The sequence below is a fragment of the Nelumbo lutea genome, chromosome 3, assembly GCF_056320005.1.
Source record: "Nelumbo lutea isolate HS-2025 chromosome 3, American lotus-T2T, whole genome shotgun sequence".
NCBI classification, from domain to species: domain Eukaryota; kingdom Viridiplantae; phylum Streptophyta; class Magnoliopsida; order Proteales; family Nelumbonaceae; genus Nelumbo; species Nelumbo lutea.
This window is the reverse complement of record NC_142686.1, coordinates 19,907,763-19,935,069: the sequence shown is the minus strand read 5'-3', so window position 1 is coordinate 19,935,069 and position 27,307 is coordinate 19,907,763. Positions and strand designations below refer to the sequence as shown.

Here is a 27,307-nt window from a genome sequence, read left to right as displayed (position 1 = left end):
CCATATTTTTCAGGGAAGGGGGTTGCTTTTGCCATATTTAACACATTGAGTTGTTCTGGTGGCTTCTACTGTTGATGGTCCAGCTAGAATTGCATTGCCATTGCTTTACTTAGGACTAGTTGAATGCCACGTACAAGAGGAGAGAGGGGAGGTAGTGGCAATAAGAAAATAAATAGACTAGAGTTTTTGGATGGTTGTCTGGATATGAGGCGGAGGCAGATATTTGCATTATATAGTAAAGATGGTTGGCCTGAAGAAGCAATGACTTGCCAAGTGTTTTTTTTTTTAGCATTAAGGTACTTCTGATCAGTACCTCTGTGTTTTTTTTTTTTCAGCAAAAACTAACAGGAACCAAGCAAATGCAGCTTTAAGAAAATAGATTGGGTGGATGGAAAATATGATGCACAATCTTGTTATCCTGTATTCCAATTTCCAATCAGTCATTCTGTCATTGCATATACAGTAGTTGCTTGTTTCTCCACATTTCATTTTTTATATCTGTGCCAGCTGGTAGACGCTGATTGGGTAGCAATCAGTTGCAAACTTACTGTAGCCCCTGTTGGCTACAATGGCATTGACAGCTTGGGTTGGGTGGAAGGAATCCCAGAAAATGTATTGGTTTCTACTCGAGCATGGCAGCTGTAGAGGAAGGCAAGTCAGAGCCCCTCCATACCTCCCATTCCCACAGCAGGCTTTGTTTGGTACAGTAAACTCTGCAACATGAGGTGGCAACTTAGAAATATGAAGAAAGGTAATCAAGATCTAGCCCAAATGGAATTCAAGAACACAAGAAAGTTTTCATTTATGTTTACTAGAAAAGCTATGAATAAGAGTTCTATGTTTCTAGTCTACATGTCTAATGAGATTCTCAAAGCCTTGAAACACCTCTTTGCAAGAGTCCTTTTAAAAAAAAAATGAATGGCAATGGGTACTAACCGTATTCATTAGGGTTGATGACCATGTCATAGAAAACGTCAAATATGTTATGATATACAAAGAATGAGCCTGGAAGGGTGGAATTGAGGCTGCTTGCTAGCCGCATGAGACGATCATTGAATAAAACAGCCAAGTCGTTGATCCGCTGAATGCAACCATTCTTGCCATTTCCTTTGGATAGTTGATCGGGTATGCATCCAATTGGGCCAATTCCCCCCAGAACCATCTTCCTGGCGCCCAAACCATACAATTTCTGCGGACAGCGAAACCACTATCATCAGACACAATTATGATCTTTGGGGTTATGATTTAGCAAGAGGACGCTCACAAATATAATCTAAAAGCTAGTCTTCATGGCAGAAGTTTTCATCTTTGCCTTTGGCATGGTGATGATATTGTGGACTTCTGGTCTCTAAGAGAATCTCTAGCATTCATTAGCGGGTAGTAATAGAGGTTCGGTTGGGTTTCGATAACAAAGTCTCTCTATATTTTTTCTTCTTTTGTTACCGTGATTTTAATTGCGGGCTTAAAACTGATTCTTTTGCACCGCCATTGATGGGTTTTTTGAGATTATATTTTCAGCAAAGGGCATTGATCACAGTTTTATAGTTGGTGATTACCGTTAGTTGTTGTGATAAGGCCCTGATGAGGAGATCTGCAAATTCTTCTCCGCTGTAGATTTGGCTACTGTTGGAGATGGTGGGGTTGAGGTAATTGTTGATGTAGTCATTGCTACCGATTGTGACGATGAAAACTGATTTTGCAAGGTACCTGGAAAGGGCCTCGAGGCTCTGGAACAATGGCGGTAAGTCGTGCTTCACAGTCTTCTCAAATAATGCTATCTGTCCATTAAAGGTTATTCGTGCTCCCTTCAAATCAATGAAAAAAACAAAAGTTAAAATGATATGGCCCCTGTACAAATCTTCCTGTGGTTAATATTTGAAATGAAATTGCTCAAATACTTCTAATATCTTGTAACAAATCAGTCAAATTTGAGGCCTTATAATCTGGGTTAATTACTGCTACAGTAATCGGTAATCACATTTTATAAAGATGAAAATTTCCTTCCTGGATTCTCCAAAAGTAACTCTTTGGGAAGCACTGAACTTGCATTATTTTGATATCCTCTGAAAAGTAGTAAGTACTATGTAAAGGAAAGAAGAAATAAGAAGAAAAAACAAAGACCCAGTATGTTTTCAGATTTACTAAAGAAACTGAGCAAAGGGTAGGGATATATACATAATTCTTGCCGCTTTCGTCGAGGATTCCAGCCGCTGCCGATGCATAGTTGGCTCCTTTAAAGATGTTTATTCCTTTTGATAGTGGACTTAAATATGGTGGTATAAGCGGTAAGCCCAATAACCGAGCTAAAATTAATAGAAATTAATCAGATAAGAGAGACAGTGAGTGATACGATGGGTATGAATGAAGCAACAATAAAAACGAAAAGGGAAAAAAAATTGGATGGTCAAATTAGATTTGGAATATGAAGCTCTCGATGTTCTTGGAGACGCAACATGCTGAAGTGTTGTATTAACATGTGATATTACCACCATAATCGACGACGGTGAGGCCGTTGCAGAACCGACCAGTTGGGAAACCAAAATCAATCCCGTAAGGCAAGTAATCTGCTCGTGCAATGCTGGGTATATAGTTATTGTTGCCACCATCGTTCAATGAATCTCCAAAGATGAACATGGCTGGTGTAAGTGGGCTATCTTGGCTTCGGACGGCAAGAACAGTAAACCCAAATAGCACTAGAGATAGAGATCTGAGAAATGATACAAGAACTAAAACTCCTTTCTCCATCTTCCCTGTCTGGGCTTCCCTTAGGGTTTGCTGCAAAGAGCTTCTCTGCGCTGAGCCAAGTGTTCACACTTGTTGCACCTTCCTAGTCATGTTCCTGGACCAGCTAGCCAGGTGGGGGTTGTTAGAAGTTGCTATCAATTTTACCATGTGGTAGTCTTGGAAAAGCGCGCGTACTTCATATTTTCCGCACTTTGTTTTTTGATCGGTATCATATTTTCCTTACTGGTGTAAATGCTTTGAAGCAGGGGTTCCCAAAGTATGCTTCTGAGAAATGTAGTTTGAATTTCAGAATCCAGAGTTTGCAGGTTTTGGACGGAGGACGATGGCAATTCGACGTAGAGATTTCATTAGTTTACTTGGATAAAGAATAAATAAACTAATAAAGAGCGACCCAGAACCGGAAAGGGAAAGATGTAACAGATCTGGTGATGCCAAGCAATTGAAGCCATTAAACTGTGATGTTAACTCACCAAAAATTTTTATAGATCAACACTCGAAAAATGGGGGCAGGGCAGCGAGTCCTATATTGTTAAGGCACTTTAATCTGCTGGTTCGACTGGTTTGGATTATTCAAACTCAATGCATCCTTCCATTTTCTTTTGAAGCGAAAGAACTTGCCCTTCAAGAATGTTTTCTTCCCTCTTATTTTTGTTCAGCATAGATCCACATCTGAGCGAACCTTATTGTTTCAATCTAATGAGCCAAGCGAGGGAAATGGAGACATGATTTGAAATTTCGAACTCGAAGCATTTATTATTAATTTTTTTGCCCATTTAAATGAGCTATATCTGAGCAAGCTGATAGATGCTGATAGGGGAACGGTCGGTAGAGTTCTGACTATAGCACCTGTTCGCTATAATGTCATTGACAGCTTGGGTTGGATGGAACGCATCCCAGAACAGATATTGGCTTCTGTCGGAGCAAGGAATTTGTGAGGGGAGGCAGGTCACCTCTCCTCCATACCTCCCATTCCCACAACAAGCAGTGTTTGCCACAAAGAACCCTGCAAACAATGAAGCAACAAATGCTCAGTTTAGATGGTTTAATCAAATGTAGAAACGCAGGAATTGAAGTTGGAGGTGAGAGGTAATGACCTAGTTAGAAGGGTGGATCGCCATATCATAGAAGGTTTGGTATACGCTCTGATAGACGAAAAATGAACCAGGGAGGGTGGAATTGAGTGTTTTGGTGAGCTGGGCGAGACGATCGTTGAACAAAATGCCCAGGTTGTTGACCCTCTCCACGCAACCGTTGTCAGCGTTTGCCATGGCTAGCTGATTGGGTATGCATCCAAGCGTCCCAATTTCAGTCAACACCATCTTCCTGGCCCCCAAGTTGTACAGTTTCTGCAAACTCACACAAACACAGGCAGAGCGAGAGCGAGAGCGAGCGAGAGAGAGAGAGAGAGAGAGAGAGAGAGCAACCCCACTGTCACTGACTCACTGCATCATGATTCATGACCTGCTGGTCTGCGCGTCCCTGAGGAGCTGAGGGCCGGGAGAAGAGTGTCTTAATTAAAGCTGAACTGCATACCGCAGAGAGCATTGATCCCGGATGAAGTGTGGGACTAAATTGACTTGTAATTAATGGATGTAGCTTCCACTCCACCAATGCAAGTCTCAGACTCTCGAAGATGGTTTAAAGTATTAAGCAATAAATAAGCCAAATTGGATCTTATGGATAAACATACTTATTTAGCCATTGGTGTTTCTACCCAGTATCACCAAATACCTTTGATTAAATTTATCAATGTAAAATCAAATCAAGTCTGCATTTTCATGCTAGAATAAAGTACCAACCCTAAGGCTGCCTTCGGTAAGAGTACAAATATGTTTGCACTGTTTTCAAATACAGATCAAGGCTGCTTTTGGACTCATACATGTAAAATTCGATGTTGTTTTACACCAAACCTTAAAATGGTTCTGACTATTGAGTTTTGAAAAATGTGATATTTTACATTAATTTTATTGATGTAGTATTTACATCGATAATCGTTATAAAACTTTACTTTAGATGAGGTTTTATACATGATGTAACCGTTTTTGGTCATGTACCATTTTTTGTGATGTATAAATTTTTTTTGGCTAAGTACCTCGTTATTTGACCCGGTGGTGACGTGCCTTGGTGATGAGCTACTTGGTGGCGAACTCCCTGGTGGAGAGCTACCTGGTGGCGAGCTCCCTACTAGGCGGCTTGTGACTCAGAGAATGGTGGAGCTCCCTGGTGCAGCACAACCCGATTGCCCTCTACATGAGGTGATCTTCTTTCCTTTGTAGGCAGTGGGAGCTGAGGGACCTGTGAGAACTCCATCTTTTCCTCCTCTTTGTAGGCGGCGGGAGCTGAGATACCTGCGAGAACTGAATCAAAGGACCCAGGGGTATTTTCCCAGCGAAGACTCTCCGACGCTTAAGTTAGCAATCTGATTGTAGAGAGCTTTGAAGATGATATTGGAGAAACGAAAGAGCTAGAGAGTAGGGATTACTTCCATATTTTCCATCCTCTCCCCCTTTGGGGGGTGAGGTCTTTATATACCGGAGTCCTTGCGGGTTAGGTGGGTGAAAATCCTCCAAACGGTAAGACTCGTCACATCCCGTCAGAACCGGGGTATGGTGGTGAACTCCTCGAGGTCGTCAGGCTGGCGCTTGTGTCAGGCGGCCAGGTCGGCACCTGGGCCAGGTTGTTAGGGCGACGCCTGCGTCATTCGGCGGGTCGATGTCTGGGCCAGGTTGTCATGTCGGCACCTGTGTCAGTCGGCGGGTCGGTGTCTAGGCCAGGTTGTCAGGCAGGAGATCTTCCTGCAATACGCCAAACTACTCCTGTATCGAGCTACCCTACAAGTGGCGAGCTACCCGGGGGAGCTATGCCGAGCTGCTTGTGGCGAGCTCTGTCGAGCTGCCTGGCTCCTTGGCGAGCTCTTTGGTGAGCTACTGAGCTCCTTGGCCAGCTCCTTGGTGAGCTACCGAGCTCGTGGGGTATGCATGCCGAGTTTATCGATGGGCGTCTTATGGGCGGCTAGGTCAGTCAGGTTAGATCATGTGCCAGGCTGGTCCAGGTCGGCTAGGTCGCGCAGGCCGCGAGCAGGCCGCGCTAGGCCGCGTGCAGGTCGCGCCAGGCCGGCCAAACCGGTTCCCGGGTGGGACACCAACTTGGTAAGTTGTTGCCTGGGTGTTTGCCTAATTGTCACGAGGTGCCACGTGTCGCAATTTCACTAGAGGGCCAAATTTGCCCTCATCATTTGCCCCCCACTCCCGAGCTGAGAGTAACTCAGCGAAGGGAGTAGGTTTCTTCTTTTGGCCCGTAAGTCGTTGAGCTAGTAAGTGATGATCCAATTCCTTAGGCTTTAGGAGCTGCTTGTATGTGGCGAGCTGCCAGTAAGTTGAGGAGGTCTCCGCCAGTTCAGTAGTATAGCCCTTAGGCTCTAGGGGCAACTTATAGTTTACTTTTTCTGATTTTGCTCATACTGAGGAAGTGACTGGGTATTTAGCAATAGTGTGGCCCGTAGGCTTTGGGAGCGACTCGTAGTCCACTCTTCTTGACTTTGCCCATGCTGAAGAGGCGACTGGGTCTTAAGCAGTAATGTGGCCCATAGGCTTTGGGAGCGACTCGTAGTCCACTCTTCTTTGACTTTGCCTGTGCCGAAGAGGCGATTGGGTTTTAAGTAGTAATGTGGCCCGTAGGCTTTGCTTGTGAGGTGCCGAGCTGACCAGGTGCTGAGCTACCTGTGAGGTGTCGGGCTGACCAGGTGCTGATCTACCTGTGAGGTGTCGAACTGACCAGGTGCCGAGCTGCCTACTAGGTGTCGAACTACCAGTGAGGTGCCGAGCTGACCAGGTGCTGAGCTACTAGTGAGGTGCCGAGCTACCTGCAAGGTGCCAAGCTGACCAGGTCCCGAACTACCAGTGAGGTGCCGAGCTGTGATTGCGCTGCATCAACTTCGTAATGCCGGTCACCCACCCCTACAAGAAGCTACTAGGAGCTTGACCTTCGAGGGCAGCACTACTAACTTTAAGTCGCCAGCTCACACGGGAGCCTTGGAAGGCTTGACTGGTAAGGGCACCTATGTAGTCTGTTGGCTGCCAACTCCCACAAAAACCACGAAGAGCTCATCTTTGTAGGGGGGACTTTGCAGAGAGGACTGATGAGGCTTTATCTGAATTGAAAGTAAGGTTGGTAGAGCTAATTAGTTTGTTAGCTCCCTGCATAGTCTTTGAGCTCATAAAAAATGTAAACTATAAAGTGATAGCTTAAATTTCTAAAAAGTGAGGACTTAGCTTTGGTAAGATGAGAACTTAGCTTTTGTAGGATGAGAACTTAGCTTTTTGTAGCGTGTTCCCACAGATGACGCCAATTGATGTAACCGTTTCTGGTCATGTACCATTTTTTGTGATGTATAAATTTTTTTTTGGCTAAGTACCTCGTTATTTGACCTAGTGGTGACATGCCTTGGTGATGAGCTACTTGGTGGTGAACTCCCTAGTGGAGAACTGCCTGGTGGCGAACTCCCTAGTGGAGAGCTACCTGGTGGCGAACTCCCTAGTGGAGAGCTACTTGGTGGCGAGCTCCCTACTAGGCGGTCTGTAACTTAGAGAATGGTGGAGCTCCCTAGTGCAGTGCAACTCGACTGCCCTCTGCATGAGGTGATCTTCTTTCCTTTGTAGACAGTGGGAGCTGAGGGACCTGCGAGAACTCCATCTTTTCCTCCTCTTTGTAGGTGGCGGGAGCTGAGGGACCTATAAGAACTCCACCTTTTCCTCCTCTTTGTAGGCGGCATGAGCTGAGAGACCTGTGAGAACTAAATCAGAGGACCCGGGGGTATTTTCCCAGTGGGGACTCTCCGACGCTTAAGTTAGCACTTTGATTGTAGAGAGCTTTGAAGATGATATTGGAGAAACGAGAGAGCTAGAGAGCAGGGATTACTTCCATATTTTCCATCCTCTCCCCCTTTGGGGGGTGAGGTCTTTATATACCGGAGTCCTTGCGGGTTAGGTGGGTGAAAAGCCTCAAAACGGTAAGACTCGTCACATCCCGTCAGAATCGGGGTATGGTGGTGAACTCCTCGAGGTCGTCAGGCTGGCGCTTGTGTCAGGCGGCCAGGTTGGCACCTGGGCCAGGTTGTTAGGGCGACGCTTGCGTCATTCGGCGGGTCGGTGTCTGGGCCAGGTTGTCAGGTCGGCGCCTGTGTCAGTCGGCGGGTCGGTGTCTAGGCCAGGTTGTCAGGCAGGAGATCTTCTTGCGATACACCAAACTACTCCTGTACTGAGCTACCCTACAAGTGGCGAGCTACCCGGGGGAGCTATGCCGAGTTGCTTGTGGCGAGCTCTACCGAGCTGCCTAACTCCTTGGCGAGCTCTTTGGTGAGCTACCGAGCTCCTTGGCGAGCTCCTTGGTGAGCTACCGAGCTCGTGGGCGTCTTATGGGCGGCTAGGTCGGCCAGGTCGGATCATGTGCTAAGCTGATCTAGGTTGGCCAAGTTGCGCAGGCCGTGCGCCAGGCTGCACAGGCCGCGTGCAGGTCGCGCCAGGCCGGCCAAACTGGTGCCCGGGTGGGACACGCACTTGGTAAATTGTTGCCTGGGTGTTTGCCTAGTTGCCACGAGGTGCCACGTGTCGCAATTTCACTGGAGGGCCAAATCTACCCTCATCAATACCAATTTACGATATAAAATTCTACTCGTTCAAACGCTAATAAATATGAATTGGGAATGACATTTTACATCAATTTTAATTGACGCTCCACCCAAATGCCAACAAAAACAATTTGACGTAAGCTTTAAAATTGATAACGTTTTACATCACTTTCAAACCTAACCCAATGGTCAGTTTAAGAAGAGTGCAAATACAAATATGTATGGCACAAATATAAGGAGAAGAGAAAACACCCGTAAAAGTATACACGAGGAAACCCCTAAGGCTAAATTTGGAAAGAATACAAATATCATAGTGCAAAACCTTGTATTTTGTATGTACGTATTTATATTTGTATTTGTAATCTTTGCAAAATTGAGACTTATGACAACAAAAATGACAAACATTTTTTTTTAATGCAAATGCAAGAGATTAATAACGGGAGGATTATCTCCTGTCACTGTCTGTCGCAGCACTCCCTTGCAACCCTAATGAAACGCTAACAGGCTAGCAATAGAAAATAAATTTGAAACATCACGTTAATTGCTTTTTAATTTGCATCACTTTGTTTGAGAAACCCGATTTCCTCCCAACAAAAGACCGTTCCAACACCTTACAACATCTCATTTATAATGGGTCCAAGATGTACTGACAGACCGCTGTTGAAATAATGTTGGGACAGTTTTGTTTTTAAAGAGGAAATACCAATTATAAATAGATCTCCTGTCACTAAAACAGTTCCAACACCCTATTCACTATGATCCGACACCACACATCACATCTCATGATAAGACTGACGATAAGTGGTATCTCCCATGTATGAAATTGCAGTGTTACATTATAGTGGGGAGTTGGAACGTGTTTTGTTTGTAGGAGATCCAAATTCTCCCAATTCAGTGTTTTATTTTATTTTTTGATATTAAATTGCTCGCTTTTGCCCTTATAGGGACCTTATTTCAAATTTCCTTGGTAGGGTACAATTTTCTAACAATATTAATAATTCTTTTCAAAGATATTAAGAACCAATAATGAGACTTTAAACAGCATCTCACCGGAACCAACCCAGTTTACTTGTCAATCAAGCCACCACTCAGCTGGCATTCAGTGTTTTAGTGGGTCGCAAGGAGTGCAGCCGTTTATGACATTTCATTTAAGGCTATGTTTGGTTTGAAGAAAAAGGTAGGGAAAGCAATGGAAAGATAGGAAAATTTATACAAAATTTGTAAAGGTTTTTTTACTTTTTCTTTTCTTTTCCTACTTTTCCCTTGAAACCAAACACAGCCTAATGTTAATTGCAATAGACATTTTGGTGTATAGAGTGGGGGTTTTTGACATTTTGAATGCTTATAGCTCTACAGTGGAAATCATAAATCTGCATTGGGCCTGTCCGTACTTCTCCGTAATGTTAGGGAGAATGACGATTCAGCCTAGGGTCAGAATTTTTAGGCCCAAAGTACAGTTGGGGTGGTAGAATGGTACTTCCACATATACAATCAAAATGAATTGATTTAAGGGGTGTTCTGTAATGTGGATGAGAAACCACACATTGTGGCAGGGACCAATCTACACCACACCACAGTCCATAGCTATTCTGAATTGTGGATAAATTATGTGGATTGGACCAGTCCACACCTACAGTGGTGTTCTGAAGGTGTGGTGAGAACTAGTCCACACTATACTTTTTGATTCCATATATCTCATATACATTTATGAATGATTTACACCAACATTTTTCAAAATGACCCAGAAATGGAACCATTCTAGCCAATGGTTTCCAGGTCAACGGTCCAATTTGATTGGATGACCCATTCAAACAAATAAATTAAAAAAATAAAAAAATAATTAAAAGTAAAAAACGGTAAAAAACTGTTGAACGGGTTGACGGTTTGATCGCTCAAGTCAACGGGTTGTTGACTTTTTCAATGGTTTTTGGCCAAAAACTGGGTTTGAACCGCTTGCCTGGACAGTTTCCAAGTTGAACGGCCCAATCATCTGGGTCAACAGTGATTTGAAAACCTTGATTTACATAGTTAATCGTAAATGTATAGTTTTTGCATTTTATATGATAAATGTATTGAAAAATGCATTAATGAATTAACATTAACCAATAAATATTATTCTTTTATAAAAATAATAGTAAAATAATTAAAAATTTAGAAAATATATTTTAAATATTTTAAATATAATTTTATTGATAAAACATTAAAATTTAAAAAGAAATTAAAAATTAAATAAAATAATTAATATTTTATTAACAAAAATATTAAAATGTAAAACAGGCAGTGGGGTAGCCTTTCAGGGAAAGTATAAAGTAAGAGATCAAAAATCAAGTATGAACGGTCCCTAACCACAAGATTTTACCGTGGATGAGAAATTGAGGTATAAAAGGGACCTGTCCACGTTATATTGGGGTGTGGATGGGATACGGTCCCTTCCACAAGATTTTTGTGGTTCCAAACACCGCCTTGATGCCTACAACAATACATTGAGGTCATGTGATTCACGCTCAAGGTTATGCCAAACGGCATAGCACATTATTCTCGATAGTTCTCTAATTTGGGTGCGATTCACAGCCCGTTTCATTTGGGTGTTCACATTTTTTATTCATAAGAATTTTACCTATGCCTATCCACAAAACACTAGTAGAATTGTTGTAGGTAGGAAATCTAAACTTATCAACTGGGGCCATGTATGATAGGCAACGAGATCTACTCACAGGTGCATTTAGGATATCTTATCATTCATGCGGAGATATCTCCAACGCACGGTTGTATTGTATGGTAGGTAGGTATGGGTAGAACTCTCGTGGGTAGGAGATCTGAGATCAATAGATAGCTACTAACAACGGTTCTCCAACCCACCTGGCACTCCCGGCCAGCAAACCTCCCCTAAAGCTTACTGCTTTTGGGTTGTGCCCGTGTTCCTCTTTTTGAACTTGCTGTGAAATCTTGTTAAACCGGTCTTCTATTTCGGGTTTTAATAATTGTAACTAAGGGGCTGTTTGCGTAGGAGTGCTTACGTATGGTATTTTTTTCGAACAGAACTGAATTGAAACTGAACTAAAATCAATCGGTTAATTCCATCCCCGTCCCCACTACCACGGGGGAATTCATCCCCATCCTTGCCCCATTCGGGGCAGATCCCCATGCAGATCAGGGAAATGGGGAAAATTGCCATCCCTAACTACTATCACCAGCAGTTTTGAAGAAGTTACTAAAATTAATTTAATTGAAAAATCATTTTCTTAATTCTTAGTAGAATGAAAACATGTTGAGGTTTAATGGGTTTTTTCACCAAACATAACTTCTAAGCTTTCCGTGTAGAATCCACATTGCAAAGCCAGAATCTGCTGTGTAAAACCCTCCCAAACGGGTACTAAAGCCCCAAACGTTGGGGCTGTAATGTAACCAGCTGGCTGATTCCCTTCACTCGGACCAAATTTAAGTTTTCTTGTTCAGTTTTGAATTCATTTCATGAAACAAATTGGCTAGAAAGACATTTTAATTAGGGACTTACAATTAGTTGTTGAGAAAAGTTCCGGATGAGGAGATCAGCAAATGCTTCAGCATTGTAGATCCTGCTACTTGTATAGATATGTAGTCATTGCTTCCGATGGATTTTTCTAGATAACTATGGAGGGCCTTGGGGCTTTCGAACAGAGGTGGTAAAGTCCTCCTTCAGTGTTCTCGAACAACCGTATCTCTGCATTCATCGATATTCTTGCCCCCTACAAACGTAACAGATATGGGAGAAATTAAAGAAGCAAGAACTGATCCTTGAATCAAGGAATGAAAGCTTATCAGAGATATATTAGCTCTCTTGATATTAATATCAATTAATGGATCCTTTAATACCAGAATGGTTCATTTGATTCTCCAGAAGATGGACACAGGCTAGGCTAGCTAGCTATATATATCTTTTCATCTCCAAAGGAAAACGAGAAATAAACTGTATCTTAGATCTAATACAAGATAAGATATATCCAAATCAAGTATTGAATACAAGGGTGACGAGAATTACATAATTCTTGCCAGTTTCATCGAGGATGCTAGCAGCCACAGATGCATAGTTTAGTCCTTTGGTAATGTTTGCTCCTTTCGACGTTTCATCGAGAAATAAACTGTACGCTATCTTGTTTGTTCTGTGGCAGATGAGGAATGCAAATTCAAGTGCAGAAAAATGCATCAATGCCAAATAATATCTTAGGGTCCATTTAGTTTACAGTTGGAATTAGAATCAAAATCCTTTAATTGGTCCAGAGAGAAATGGAATTTCATTCCAAGGGAGAAGCTGGAAATGACCATTCTCTCAAATGGGGAGGGCCGAGGGGAACGCCATTGCAGCAGGAATGAGGATAAGATTTTGATTCTGCTCAACCAAACAGTTGGAATCGGGATGGCTCATCCCGGTTCTGATTCCAAACCCCTAGCTATTCCCGTAAACCAAATGGGGCCTTAAGAGTGGTTGAGGTAAAGTGAAATGTGCTGAATAAAAGTGTAGGTACATATGGTAATTCATGCATACAAGAGTATAAATTAAGGGATGAATCGACGACAGTGAGACCATTGCAGAAGCGACCGGTAGGAAAACCAAAATCAATCCCTTAAGGCTTGTAGTTTGCTCGCGCTGTGGAGGGAATATAGTTGTTATTTCCAACATCCACCAAGGAAACGCCAAAGATAGCTGGTGCGTGAGAACTGTTTTGCTGGGCTCTGGCAATGACAACAAGAAACAACCCAGCAGGATGTAATAGCATAATTAATAATACTACACAACGCAGCAGTAGCTGTGAAGCTTTCTCCAGAGCTAAGCTAATAGCTATCTTGGGATGGGATCAATTGCAAGTGCTTCTTTGGAGATTGGAATGCTAGACATTCAGCTTCTTGCTAGCTTATAATGCCTCGTAATTACCTTCCCAGTTGCAGCTACAGAAATTAATGTAGGCTTTCACGTTTTTACTCTCCTAAATTAGTTTTACCATTTCATTCTGACTTGTAATTATTTTGGCCTGCAGAAAAATTTATACTTGGTGTTGTTCATACATTAATTGGTCTAATTAAATTCAGATTCCAAAACATATCTATTACTTACAGACTCTGGTTATGTCCATTTATATATACCAGTGAATCGCCTGCTACTATAATCATGAATTCATGGAGCCGTTACCCAGAATATTGACTGGGAGTAATTAGTATAGAGCTAGGGGATGATGAATCAATGCATGCGGCCCAAAACTAATTAATCATTCCTAACACCTCTCTCTCGGCAAACAAAACTGTTCTGTGCATATATAGGGAAACAGGCTAAGGATGTCACTACTGCACTTTCTTTGCCTTGCATTAAACCTCGACCTTGATGGTTTCATTTATATCTTATTTTTTTGGTAATTAATAATTTATATCTCATAGACAGGATTCTTGTAGCCAAACCCATATAAGGCTAAGGCTTAGATAAAAGATGATTTAGTTTTAGGTAATCAGACTGACCAGACTAGATATTGAACAAATGATTCGGTGACCCAGTGACGTTTCCAAGTCCTGGTTAATTGATAGGTTCAATTGTGAGAATGAAATACCGTTTGATTAACCGATAAAATATTAACCAACAAACATTCCCTAGGTTGTAATTGTAATTGGATTCATCTTATTGATCGAGTTTAGAATGACAGAAAGAAATTAAAAAGTTTTAGGAATTTTTTATTTTTATTCATCAGATTGGATGAGGTTAGATATGCATTCAATTCAATTATTAATGGTTTTAATTTCTAACATCCAAATCAGATATAATTGCGTTCAGAGCTGAGTCGAGAATAACAATACTGGTTTTAGCTATGGCTGTTTTCATGGTTGTTGTGTTTGTGTTTTATTTAGTTGGGAAAATTCTTAATCAGTATTTTGTATTTTGATTCGAGTGATAATTTGGTACCTGATGTAATCGTTTCTGGTCACGTATCAATTTTTTGGCTAAGTACTTCGTCATTTGACCTGTTCCCAAGTGGCCTACGACTCAGAAGATAATGGAGCTCCCTGGTGGCGAACTGCCTGCTGATGAACTACTTGGTGGCGAACTCCTTGGTGGTGAGCTACTTGGTGACGAGCTCCCTGGTGGAGAGCTACTTGGTGACGAGCTCCCTGGTGGAGAGTTACTTGGTGACGAGTTCCCTGGTGGTGAGCTACTTGGTGACGAGCTCCCTGGTGGAGAGTTACTTGGTGACGAGCTCCCTGGTGGTAAGCTACTTGGTGACAAGCTCCCCAGTGGAGAGCTACCTGGTGGAGAGCTACCTGGTGACGACCTCCCTAGTGGAGAGCTACCTTGTAACGAGCTCCCTGGTGGAGAGCTACTTGGTGATGACCTCCCTGGTGGAGAGCTACCTAGTGACGAGCTCCCTGGTGGTGAACTACCTGGTGACGAGCTCCCTGGTGGAGAGCTACTTGGTGACGAGCTCCCCGGTGGAGAGCTACCTGGTGACGAGCTCCCTGGTGGAGAGCTACTTGGTGACGAGCTCCCTGGTGGTGAACTACCTTGGTGGACTCGTCATTTGACCTGCTCCTAGGCGGCCTGTAACTCAGAGGATGGTGGAGCTCCCTGGTGTAGTGCAACCCAATTGCCCTCTCCATGAGGTGGTCTCCTGTCCTTTGTAGGTGGTAGGAGCTAAGGGACCTGCGAGAACTCCATCTTTTCCTCCTCTTTGTAAGCGGCGAGAGCTGAGTAACCTGCGAGAACTGAACCAGGGGGCCCGGGGGTATTTACCCGGTGGGGACTCTCCGATGCCTAAGTTAGCACTCTGATTGTCGAGAGCTTGAAGAAGATATTAGAGGAATGAGAGAGCTAGAGAGTAGGGATTACCTCCATTTTTTCATTCTCTCTCCCTTTGGCTTTTGGGGTCGGAGTCCTTATATAGTGGTGCCCAGTCACATCAGGTGTGCAGGCTGCTGTTGTAGGGTACGGATTCGTCAGGCGTGCCATGATTTTCAGAGACGGCAGGCACGCCACCGCCTGGCAAGAGATGTGGGCGCTGCCACCAGATTTGTCAGGTACAGTTGTCAGGCAGATCTTCCTGCGATACGCCAAACTACTCTTCTGTATCGAGCTACCCTACAAGTGGCGAGCTGCCCGGGGGAGCTATGCCGAGTTGCTTGTGGCGAGCTCTGCCGAGCTGCCTAGCTCCTTGGTGAGCTACCGAGCTCGTGGAGTATGCATGCCGAGTTTATTGGTGGGCGTCTTATGGGCGACTAGGTTGGCTAGGTCGGCTAGGTCGTGTAGGCTGCGCGTAGGCCGCACGCCAGGCAACACGTAGGCCGCGTGCAGGCTGCACCAGGCTGACCAGGCCGATGCTCGGGTGGGACACCAACTTGGTAAGTTGTTGCCTGGGTGTTGCCTAGTTGTCACGAGGTGCCACGTGTTGCAATTTCACTAGAGGGCCAAATCTGCCCTCATCAGTACCCAAATTTTAAGATGCGACAATCCATAAGTATCCGAATTTTTTAAATGTAATAATCTAGTATTTGAACTTTCAAAATGTGACAATTCAGTATCTTCCGTTAACCAGTCTGTTAATCAGCTGTTAAGTGACATTTGAAAAGTCAAAAATGCCTTAAGAATGCCATCTAATTCTCTTTATCAACCATTGAAACATTGACAATAAAATGAACAATCCCAAATTCTAGATTATTCTAAACAGTCACCAACCAGCCGTTAAGTGGCATCAGTTTGGATTCAAGCTGGAGTCAAAACCTAGGTTTATTTTTATTTTGACTTCTGACATTTTTAATAAGTTAAGTTAAAAATAGGTAACTTCATTTGCCAGAAATGAGAGAAGTAGGGGCACTTGTGAGCTCTGCACTTGTGAGCTCTAAGGTGTGGGACCCTTCACTTCCCCTCTTTCCTAGGTTATGGCATCATTTTGGGTTCAAGCTGGGGTCAAAAAGGGTTAAGAGTGATACGGTGGGCTTTATCATAGATAATTAATTAAGATCCAAGAAGTTTTTTTATTCTAACTTCTTATATTTTTTATAATTTAATTTAAAAATAAGGGAAAATTCATGATTAGTACCTTGTATTTTGGGCCTAGTGTCACTTTGATTCTGAACTTTAAAATGCGACCTGAACTTTCAAAACATGGAAATGCAATATCTACTATTAACTAGCTGTTAACCAGCTGTTAAGTGGCATTTGAAAAAGACATAAATGTCCTTTGAGTGTCATCTAATTTTCTTTATCAACCATCCAACCACAGACAAAAAATTAACAATCTCAAATCCTTGCCTTTTTTATTCAAAACAATTGGGGTCACCAGAATGCCCACTCAAACATGACCCAAGTTTTGTTGAATGGAAAAGACAAGGATTTTGGATTGTTAATTTTTTGTCAGTATTTAGATGGTTGATAGAGAAAAATAAATAACACTTGAAGGGCATTTGTGTCTTTTCAAATGCCACTTAACAGCTGGTTAACAACTAGTTAACAACAAGTGTTGGATTGTCACATTTTAAAAGTTAGGGTACTAAATTGTCGCATTTTAAAGTTTGGGGGACCCAAGTGGCATTAGGCCCAAAGTACAAGGTACTAATCGGGAATTTTCCCTATAAATAAATAATTACATGTGCAAGAAAATGAGAAGAAAAGGAGGTCCATGTGAGCTTTGGAGACCAAATCAGCCCCCCACAACATCCCACAACACATTTCCACTATGTAATGGGAACATCTCCTATGATGACATCATCATTCCTGATATTATCATCGGGAGATATTCCCAATACACGACGGGAATGTGCTGTGGGATGTTGTGGGGGGCTGATTTGAATTCATAAGCTTTGTGGTGAGAAGAGCCATCACCTCCTCTCTTTCCTCTTCATAGATGATCAATGAAATGAAGGTGTAGTTGGAGAGAGCCACACAAATAAATCATGGTACAAATTTTCTGCCTTCTTAATAAAGTCCCATATTATTGCCTCATTTTTTTAGGAATGCACACATATACACATTTACTTATTTTCAAATGCAATTTAATGGCTTTCTTATTCTTAGGGTCCATTTGCATTCAAAATTGGAATTGAAAATGGAATCAAAATTCATTAGAATTGGATTAGAATGATCTATTCCTTCTACTTGTTTGATTCAAACATAAATTAAGATTGGAACTGGAATAAGCTAAAATGGATTCTCATTCCCGAGGAGCAGGGAATGGCTACTCCCTCCAATGGAAAAATGCCTTTCCCCCAAGAATGAAAATGAAATTTCAATTTTGCCCAACCAAACAGTTAAAACTATTCTAATTTCAATTCCAAACCCCTATTCCTGTGTGAATCAAAGACACCTTTTAAAATTTGGCATAGAGTTTATTGATTCATTAGACATGATATTTTCACTTAATTAGTAATTTTATTGCCGCTTCGGTCGTTGTAAGACCCCATTTGATGGGCACATTATTCCCCACCGTTTACTGATCAGCTGTATTATTTAATTTTATGTTTGTAAGACAAATTGTATAAGAGCACTGAGCACCGACGCAGAATAGCTTCTATTTCAATGGACATTGAAAGTTTCTCGGTTATCAGCAAAATGCTGTATTTCTTTATGTTTCTCCATTTACCGACACGATTGGTTTGGAAGTTTCAATGGTTAAAACCTAACAGAAACCCGTGATTTAATATATTAATAGAAGCTGATTAACCATTTTTAAGAACTAAATCAACCTTCAAACTTCACTATTTTTTATTTCATTATGAAAAGTAATAATAATTATCAAAACTTAAGTTCAAGCTGTTATCTACCTCATCCTATATAATAGTTTAATGGGAAAAGTGTCGATTAGTATTTTGTAATGTGGGCCTAGTGTCCCTAAACTTTAAAATGTGATAATTTAGTATCTGAACTTTCAAGATGTATCAATTCAATATATGCCATTAATCAGCTAATAAATAGTATTTGAAAGGATACAAATGTCCTTCGAGTGTCATATAATCGTATTTATTAATTATCCAAACGTTGACAAAAAATGAATAGTCCCAAATCCTTGCCTCTTTTATTCAAGAAAGTTTGGGGTCAATCTCAGTGGGCATTCTGCTGACCCCAACTTTCATGAATAGAATATGCAAAGATTTGGGACTGTTTTTTTATCAACGTTTGGATGGTTGATAAAGAAACTATAAGGGTATTTGTGTCATTTCAAATGCCACTTACCAGGTGATTAACAATAGGATTTGGGACTGTTTTTTTAAAGTTTAGGGACCAAAGTGGCTCTAGGTCCAAAGTACAAGGTACTAATTATGAACTTTCCCTAGTTTAATTGATACCCTAATTATTTAGGCAAAGTTTAGCAGATCTTTTCACATTGTCTTCTGGGGTTTTGACAATCTCAAAAGATCATATATTGGTCCTTTTTTTTTTTTTTTTTTTGGCAAGCAGAAAGTCAGAAATCTCATAAGATGTGTGGGTAGAAAGTCCCAAAAGGACAAAAGATGCTAAAATTTGGGAAGTCTCGAATGAAGCTTCATAGTCTTTTTATGCAATAAATAATCTTTAAATGTCTTTTTAAAAGCCCAATAGAGCAAATTGTTTACTAAACGGCCTGTATTTTTAGGGAAAATTCTGGATTAGTACCTTGTACTTTGGGCCTAGTGCCACTTTGGTCCTTGAACTTTAAAACGTGACACAATTCAGTACTCGAATTTTCAAAACATGCAACCCAATACTTGTTGTTAAGTGGCACATGAAAAAACACAAATGCCCTTCGAGTGTCATCTAATTTTCTTTATCAACAATCCAAATGCCTTTTCAAAATTAAAACACTGTTCATCATCTTTTTCCTCAATAGTTCTATCTTTGGCATTGCTTCCCCAACAAGCAACCCATGAGGGTGTAAGATAGCCTATGGAACGTAGATGCTTGGGCAACAAGAGGTGGGTTTGTGGAAACTGATTGGTCACAAGCACTCTTCATCTCTCTCTCTCTCTCAAGCAGACACTCTTCAAGATCTGATTTGGGTCATGGAGCACTATTTTAGTCTCAAGGTAGAGGCCGATGAACAATATTTTTTAAGGGTGGTTTTGACATTTTGAAAGTTTTACATTTCATCATGTGATATAGATAACTGAGAAACTGCTAATGATAGGTACTAAATTGGCACATTTTAAAAATTGAAATATTAGATTATCGCACTTTAAAGTTTAGGGACCAAAATTTTTCTTATTTTAAAGAAAAGACTATAAAAGATCAATACGTCTTTTATACATGTAAGCTGCTGATAAATCTTTCTAAAGAAACTTATCAAATGGCACCTAGTCAAAAAGCACGCTGGTCTTATAACATCTCACTGTCTAAATAGGGTCATTGGGCAAACAAAGCCATTTGTATAATTTTGGCCATGTCTATGAGCCTTTCTCTTATGGGGTTTTTTGTGCTATAAATTTACGTTGGAGAATTCAAAAGCTATCCAGAAGATCATTCAGTGAAAAAACCTTATTTTTTTTGGTACTTGTTCAGTGAAAAAGCTTGAATTAATGGTCATTTTCATCAGAAAAGCCTAATTGAAAATGTAGAAAAAATATCCATTTAGCTTTTCATGTTTGCAATAAGCATTTTGAACAAATAATAAATAAATAATGGCCAGTCAAATACTAAAAACGTGCTTTTTCGAAAGAAGCCCATTTCAAAAAATGACTTTTAAAAAGCTTGTTTAGGACAAAAAGCACCTCCAAACATGTCTTAGTGGTATAGGAAATCTAATAAACAACTTAGGAACATTCCACATGGCAATCTCCTTATGGCCAAAGATATCCCTCTCTTTACTCAAGGCATTTATATGCAATATCGTAAATGAAGATAGGTACAATGACTAGGGGTGGATGGACAGTCCAATAAAAAATGGATCAAATTCAAATTCAATTAAAAACTGAGAGAAAGAGGTGGATTTTGGTCCAAGAACGGCCTTCGGATTTACTGGCTCTCACAAGAAGAACCCCAAAGCTTTGCCTTCGCTTTCTAAGCCTGCAACTTGATCCAATGTGACCTGTAAAACTCTGTAGCCCTTAAGCTATGTATATAATGTTGGGATAAATAAAAACCAGTAAATCCAACTTAACCTGCAATTCAATCAGAGCCTAGAAAATGCCAAGTTGACCGAGCAGGTACACAAAGGATTCTCTGTCTGGCCTGGCCCAACCCGGCCCTAAAGTCGAGATGGGGTTAGAGTGGCAGGCCACTCAGCCATACACAATTAAGGAAGGAAGCTTTCCATTAGTCACATGGATTAATCTACACTAGTCCAAACTCCAAACTGATCAAGCTCAAGCTAGCTATATACAACCCCATCCTCCTATTGTTTGCTATATATCTTGGGTTTTGGGAACGCCACCCACCAAAGCCATCCAAATCACCGAAGCACAAAGCCATGTTCCACCAATTGAACAACCCGGCCCAATAAGAAAACGTTACATGAACATGTGAAATGCAATGTGTGAGTCCAGATCTCTATTATCCGTTTGACTGTCTTCCAATTTTAATTCGATTCAATTAAGGTGCTCAGATTTAATTAATCTGTTTTATGATTGGATGAAATAGAGATATGCACCTTTGGATTATCTGATAGGATCTCATATACATACATTGATACATAAAATTGATATACTAATGTCAGTAAAGTTGGTTTGAATGTTTTGTTTAGTCAAGAGTCATGCGTTCAAAATCTCTTATAAATTACTTTTAAAATTATTTAGTTCACAATTTACAATAATAAATTCATTTTTAGCTCTTTTCATTAATAATATTTTTTTGTCTGAGCATCTTTGATTTAATTTTTTAATGACAAATAATATTTAAGTTCTATGATCCTTTCTAAATCTATAAGTTGTCATTCGGATTTAAATAGGGAAAATTAGGCTTAGACATCCCTGATTATAGAATCTGCATTAAAATACAAACGAGAATGTATAATGACGAGAAAACACTTCCGTTAATGAAAGATGCTTTTATGAAATTTTGAGTTTAAAAATAAACTAAAGCAATATATTATCAAAATGTCAATGATCACACCCTACGATCCAAGAATCTGATATTGACCACTCTTCAAACACAAATAAGACCAAAGCTCTTAAGGTTATATTTCTTCATAGAGAAATGATATATTTTTTTCATAAAAATTTGTTTTTTATCTCTTTATTTACCATTTTCTGTCCAAATCAATCTCCTTGCATCAATAAGGTTTTTGGAAGGAATATACAAATATATACAATATAAATACATACAAAATAATATAAAATGTAAAAAAAAAAAACCATTTCAAAAATTTGGAAGATGAGTTAAGAGTAATCTTCCCATTTGAATACTAATTTGGATTTAGGATTTATCCAATTGGAATCGAATCCAATATTTGCAGGGCTGTCTCTCTATTCCGAGTTCCGAGAATAGATCTCTTTAACATTACAGGGTGGAGGCAACATGTTACAACCAATTTGTGACACGTAATACACGACAACAACCGGTGGTTTGTTCATTCCAAGACGTGGATCAAATCTCCGATAACACGTTGTAACACGTGGCACATGATGCATGTGACCAGCTGCCTACTTTTGATTGCCACATGGCACAATTTTCTATTCAGATAGAAATTAATGTTTTTCACAGGAAGGCACGCCCATAAATATAGCCTTTCTTTACTGTGTATTTATTGTTAATGATGATGGGTTAGCAATTCTATGCAGTAACCACTTGCCCATGTTCCTTCCAACTCTTAATTTGATGCTCATGCCTTCTTGGGGACTACTCACCGGCTATAAATTGCCAATAAAATAATAGGCTCATTAATCTACTAAGTTAATTTGTTCTTTGGGATGGGAACTGGGAAGTAAGATATTTCTAAACTCATGCTTTTGGGGAGCTTTCTCCTATACTCTTTCCAAACGATACCTAGCCTCCTTTTTCCAATTAAGTGGGAGCTTATCTTTCCACTTTAATTGTGTTTGGTTTAGAAAATAAAAGAGAAATAGAAAGCTGAGGGAAAGATTAAAGAGGTTGATTATCTCCTATACCCTTTTGGGGAGCTATCTCATATATATACTCTTTCCAAACAATGCCTGCAAATTTGTTTGAGTTCTTTTCAATGGCGAAAATGCAAGCAGTATTTCAAGAGGTTGACTGATTATTACCAAAAAGATTAAAGAACAAAGAGAGATTGATCAGGACTTGATAAAACTACCAAAGACAAATGACAAATATTGTAAGATATTTTAATGAGAAGCTTGAAAGGACATGATGGGTGTTCACCTATATATACCTTTGATGTCCTTAGAAAGAGGACCAGTCTCTTGAAAGGGGGAGGGGGTGGAGTGTTGAGCTCTCTTGTTTACTCATTTAAAAATAAAAAGATTCTGCAGTTGTGAACCATGTTTGAAGAGTATCCAAGGGATGATGAGTAGCTGGTTTTTTCACATTCTTTATTTTGTTGTCATATTTGAGCTGTATGTCGAATCTCTGACTTAGTCTCCCTTGCATCTAAACTGAGAAAAGACGACACTTGACCATATTTTCTAATCAACATTCAATGAGAAACCTCATTTACTAATCAAGTTAAATATGCCATATAAATTAAGAAATGAGTCCATAGTTGAGCTCAAATTAATTTTCGACTTCTCTAGATATTAGAAGCTAATGTGATGTTAATCTCAAAGATGTACTGAAACCATAATTTAACTTGCGTTCTTTTTTTATTATTCACTTTTAAACAGAGAACAGAGGCACTTGTCCCCAAGTAGGACCACTTAATGTAGTCAAGGAAGAAGCCGAGTTAATTCACACAACCCCTTATGAGTTAGACTTGGTTCGAAATCGATATTTTAGCTTCATACTTCGAACAAGTTAAGCTAAGATTAGCTGAGCTAGGTAGCCTGCACTACCATATGAATGTGTGCCGGAGACAAAGTTGTGTTCTGGCATTGCTCTTGAAACTTGCTTTGCGCAGCTCATGATACTAATTATACAAAACGCCAAATTTGGGGACTAGAGTCTTCAATCACCATATAGAAACCCTAGGTTTTAATGAGTGGTAAATCACTCTCCTCCTGCATGCATGGCAGCAGACAAGCGCAAAACACCCGTATCTTCCACTCCACGCTATCTTACGCCTCCCTTCTCAAACTCTGAAGCCAACCCAGAAAACCACGTTCAACTTTTCAAGCTTTGAACGCTGTTGTTTTCTACATATGTAGACAGGAGAAAGTGAGAAACTTTTTTATTTTTTATTTGAAAGAAAAGAGAGATAAAAGAGATATTCGAACTTTGGCCTCTCTATAAAGCCAGCTTCTGTCTTCCTTCTTTCTTCTCTTTTGTTGTTGACAAGAAATTAAACAAACATACCAAGGAAGAAAAGGATGGCGCTTACAATGTTTACACGCTCAGTAGTAGGGCTTCTCCTCACTGTTCTTGCCCAAAGGGTCTCTGTTGCACAAAACCACCAAGGTAGGTATACATACGACTTTTTAATTGATTTCAGTAGAAAACTGAGTTTTAGTTTCTGTACATGATCAAGGTGCGACTAACTCTTGGCCTTTCCTTAATTTGTAGCTATGGGGACAGAGGTGGTCGTCGGTGCAAACGGGCTTGCAGAGAGTGAATTGAGTAAAGTGTCTGTTGACAGGGTAGCTTAATTGTTATTCCATTAAGATTGTTGTTTTCTTATACGATTTTGTTACCCATTAAGAGTGTTTTTGCCCCCTAAATCAAACATATTAACAGGAACTTTTTGATGGGGTGCCTGCTGAGACTAACGCAAGAAGCAATAGGCTTGGAGGAAGAAAAGTTGCAGCCGGTAGTGTCCTGATGATGGGAAAGGAATCTTCAGAGGGAAAGAGTCCAAAGATTTCAGGTGCAGCCTGTTCTCATGGAAAATTTGATGACTATGAAGGGGAGGGAGAGTTATTGAATGTAGCATGTAAATTGAAGGATAGAAGTCTCCTAAGTGTCAACGTCAAAGTAGTTGATTTTATAGCTTTTAGTGCTGATTATCGTTTCCCCAAATGCCACCCACCTAAGAATAACTGAGAAACATATAGCAGTGAAGCGCATCAAATTAAAGTAGCTCCAGTTTTGCCTTTTCTTTAATTTGTATCTACCTATGTTCTAGGAAAAAACAAGTGGAAAACATCTTCATACTTGTATTTACGTAATAGACTTTGATGTTTAAAAGAATTTATTATACCAAGTGGCCCCAAGTTCCTATATATGTTTTAAATTTAACGGATACCATCTCCTTTTGTTTCGAAAATTGCGTTGGACATAAATAAGATGACTGAGTTTTGATTTTGTAGCCTGAGGGGTTGTTTAGACACTCATCCAACCGATCGAGTTGTATGATATAATTAAGTTTTGGGGGGGAGGAGGAGTGGCTTATGGTTCAATTTGAATATTTGATTTGTTTGGATGCAGGAGGAGATGAGAATGCTTATTCAAAGAAGTCCATTGGAACACTGCTGCAAAGGAAGATGAGTGATAAGGTCCTCTCTCTCTCTCTCTCTCTCAAGGAATTGAGACAGTTTTTCATATATGTATATATTATATTGTTCCATTGTTCATTGTCCCACAGACTGACACTAGATGGCTTTCTTATCTCAAATTTCCAGAATGACAGAAGCATGCCAAAGCCAAAGCCAAAGGCATTGAATTCTGACAGCAAGGAAATTCAAGGGAGTGGACCAATTAAGCTCCCATACTCTGCTACCTGCAGCCAATTCATGAGGCCCCAAGGCTCTGATGCTATTTCAACTTGTGACAGCTTGAAATGTTCATCAAGGTCAAGAAGATTATCAGGCATTCTAGAATTCCATAATCCTTTTGAGAAGAGTGAAAAACAACTTCTTGAGGCCACTAACGAGATGGTGAGTTTGCTGCATAAGGATTACAGATCAAGCCCTCGTCGAAAGCCGCCAATCAACAACAATGTGCCTTTGAAACCATAGCTAGTAGCTTAGGTTTAAGTACAATTTTGTCCCCCCCCCCCTCCCCCAAAATTGAAGGAATTAGGAAGAGAGAAGGCCCTCCCTTTTGATCCAATTTTTGAAGCCAAACATCGATCATATAGGGTAGGAAGGAAATAGTAGAAAAACTGTAAATTGACATGCCTTTAGTAACCCTTGTTTTAATGAAATTAGTTACTTCAGTGAAAGATGAGAAGTATTGTGCTCCTACTCTACTATCTGTTACCCAGGCATCTTTGATATGTAGCAAAATGTTCTTGATCAACGCATGGTCACAGAAGCAGGATTTATTTATGCATGATTCTTTTATCAACTGTGAGATATATTCATGAAGCAAAGGTGTAAAATAGGATCAGGAAGGGAAATTTGTTTCAAATTCGAAAAATATGGTCCCCCCCACCCGTCATGTTGCCATTCCTAACATCATCATCAGAGTAAGTTGTGGCACTACTTGCAGCAGAGTATCTTATTTGGTCAAAATGGTCAAAACTTGTAGGTAGGAAAATGCCCATTTTGGCTGTACCATTTAATTTGGGGATATCATTTTATCTTGTTAATTTTACCATTACAATCTATTCGCATGCAACGTTATGTAATGTTGTTACATAACTTATAATCTTATATATAATTTCAAAACTACTTTTCTGTGGTCGATTTTACGGATTAAAAATCACTTGCCATCTCTCTAGCTAGTATCTAGAAGCTAGAATTAATCTAGTGAATCCTCAATCTCTAAAGATTTTCTCCAGTCAGCTCGGGAGAACGTATTTAATTATGTTTGTATAATTGTAACTCCGTTGCAATTAATCCTCCATTTCGAGGACGTTTATTTCAGCCTCCTTGGCCCTTTCATTAGCTTTGTTGTCCTACTCCATCAACGCCTCCCTATTACGACCACACAATGAGCATTCCTTCTCCCACCTTCAACACCACACATTTTTCGTTCTCTTTCAACGAACCTCTTCAAAGCTTCAGCGTTCATACTACCTTCAGCCTAAAAACAGCACATCTACGTTAGCCCAGAATCACAAATCCTAGAGAAACAAAACAAAAAAAAAAAAATCAATAAATTACCCTAAGAAATGCGTATAAGAAAAAGACTAATTTAGCTCTTTCGATTTCTTTATCAACGATTAAAAAGTAAAATATGGGAAAAATTCCCAATTAGTATCTTATACTTTGGGCGTAATGTTATTTTGGTCTCTAAACTTTAAAACGCGATAATTTAGCATCTGAACTTTTAAAATATGTCAACTAATACCTGTCATTAGACCTGTTCATGGGCCGGGCCAGGCCGGGCTTTTACTCTTCATAAACAAGATTTTGTTAGGCCCGATGACTGTGCTTGCATCTGAGAGAGAGAGAGAGAGAGAGAGAGGACTTACTGCCGTCGCCGGTGCCTGAGTTTGCGTCTGAGATTTTGAGAGAGAAGAAGTGAGAAGAGGAATGAGAGAGATCCAGAGAGAGGACTCATCGCTTCTGTTGGTGCCTGTGTTTGCCGCCTCGCCAGTGCATGAGTTCGCGTTTGAAGTTTGAGAGAGAAGATGTAAGAACTGAGAGAGAGAGAGAGAGAGAGAGAGAGAGAGAGAGAGAGAGAGAGAGAGAGAGAGAGAGAGAGAGAGAGAGAGAGAGAGAGAGAGAGAGAGAGAGAGAGAGAGAGAGAGAGAGAGAGGACTCACGCTGGTATGCAGGAGTTTACTGGTTGGGCCGGTGAGTGTTCGCTGGTTCTGTATTTGCCTGACAGTGTGAGGTTGTGAGTCACTGTGAAAACTGAGAAGAGATTCGGCTAACTGGCTTAGACAAGAAAGAGATGAATGAGAAGAGGGGCTATGATATTAGGGTTTTTTTATTTAACCTATAGATCGGGCCGGGCTAGGCTCGTGTTGGGCTTTTTTAACAAATTCTGAGCCTGACCCGCAACATAGTCGGGCATGGGCTTTTAGGCCTGTGGGCTCAAATGTGTGTTCAAGC

The 27,307-nt window shown here is 40.5% G+C and overlaps 2 protein-coding genes and 1 long non-coding RNA gene across 4 annotated transcripts; 1 reads left to right on the top strand and 2 right to left on the bottom strand.

The window, feature by feature from the left end:
* Positions 1-387: 387 nt before the first annotated feature.
* On the bottom strand, positions 388-4,579 carry GLIP7 (GDSL-motif lipase 7). Of its 2 annotated transcripts, XM_088977493.1 has the most exons (6): positions 3,840-4,579; positions 2,487-3,748; positions 2,176-2,303; positions 1,557-1,805; positions 937-1,189; positions 388-713 (listed from the first exon to the last, which is right to left on the bottom strand). In XM_088977493.1, exons 2-6 carry the CDS (start codon positions 2,743-2,745, stop codon positions 493-495), a joined length of 1,110 nt encoding a protein of 369 aa, XP_088833619.1. In that variant the 5' UTR covers positions 2,746-3,748; positions 3,840-4,579; the 3' UTR covers positions 388-492. The 2 variants fall into 2 exon arrangements, with proteins under 2 accessions (XP_088833619.1, XP_088833620.1); XM_088977494.1 differs by lacking the exon at positions 3,840-4,579 and having other exon boundaries at positions 2,490-3,052.
* Positions 4,580-11,048: 6,469 nt separating this feature from the next.
* LOC148863410 (uncharacterized) lies at positions 11,049-13,203 on the bottom strand. The gene is made up of 3 exons (XR_016109785.1): positions 12,894-13,203; positions 12,390-12,510; positions 11,049-12,096 (listed from the first exon to the last, which is right to left on the bottom strand). It is a non-coding gene; the product is annotated as an uncharacterized LOC148863410 (long non-coding RNA).
* Positions 13,204-23,455: 10,252 nt separating this feature from the next.
* LOC148863409 (uncharacterized) lies at positions 23,456-25,659 on the top strand. Its single transcript, XM_088977496.1, has 5 exons — positions 23,456-23,822; positions 23,928-24,001; positions 24,099-24,228; positions 24,789-24,856; positions 24,983-25,659. The coding sequence occupies exons 1-5, from the start codon at positions 23,735-23,737 to the stop codon at positions 25,316-25,318; spliced, it is 696 nt and encodes a 231-aa protein (XP_088833622.1). The 5' UTR covers positions 23,456-23,734; the 3' UTR covers positions 25,319-25,659.
* Positions 25,660-27,307: the final 1,648 nt, after the last annotated feature.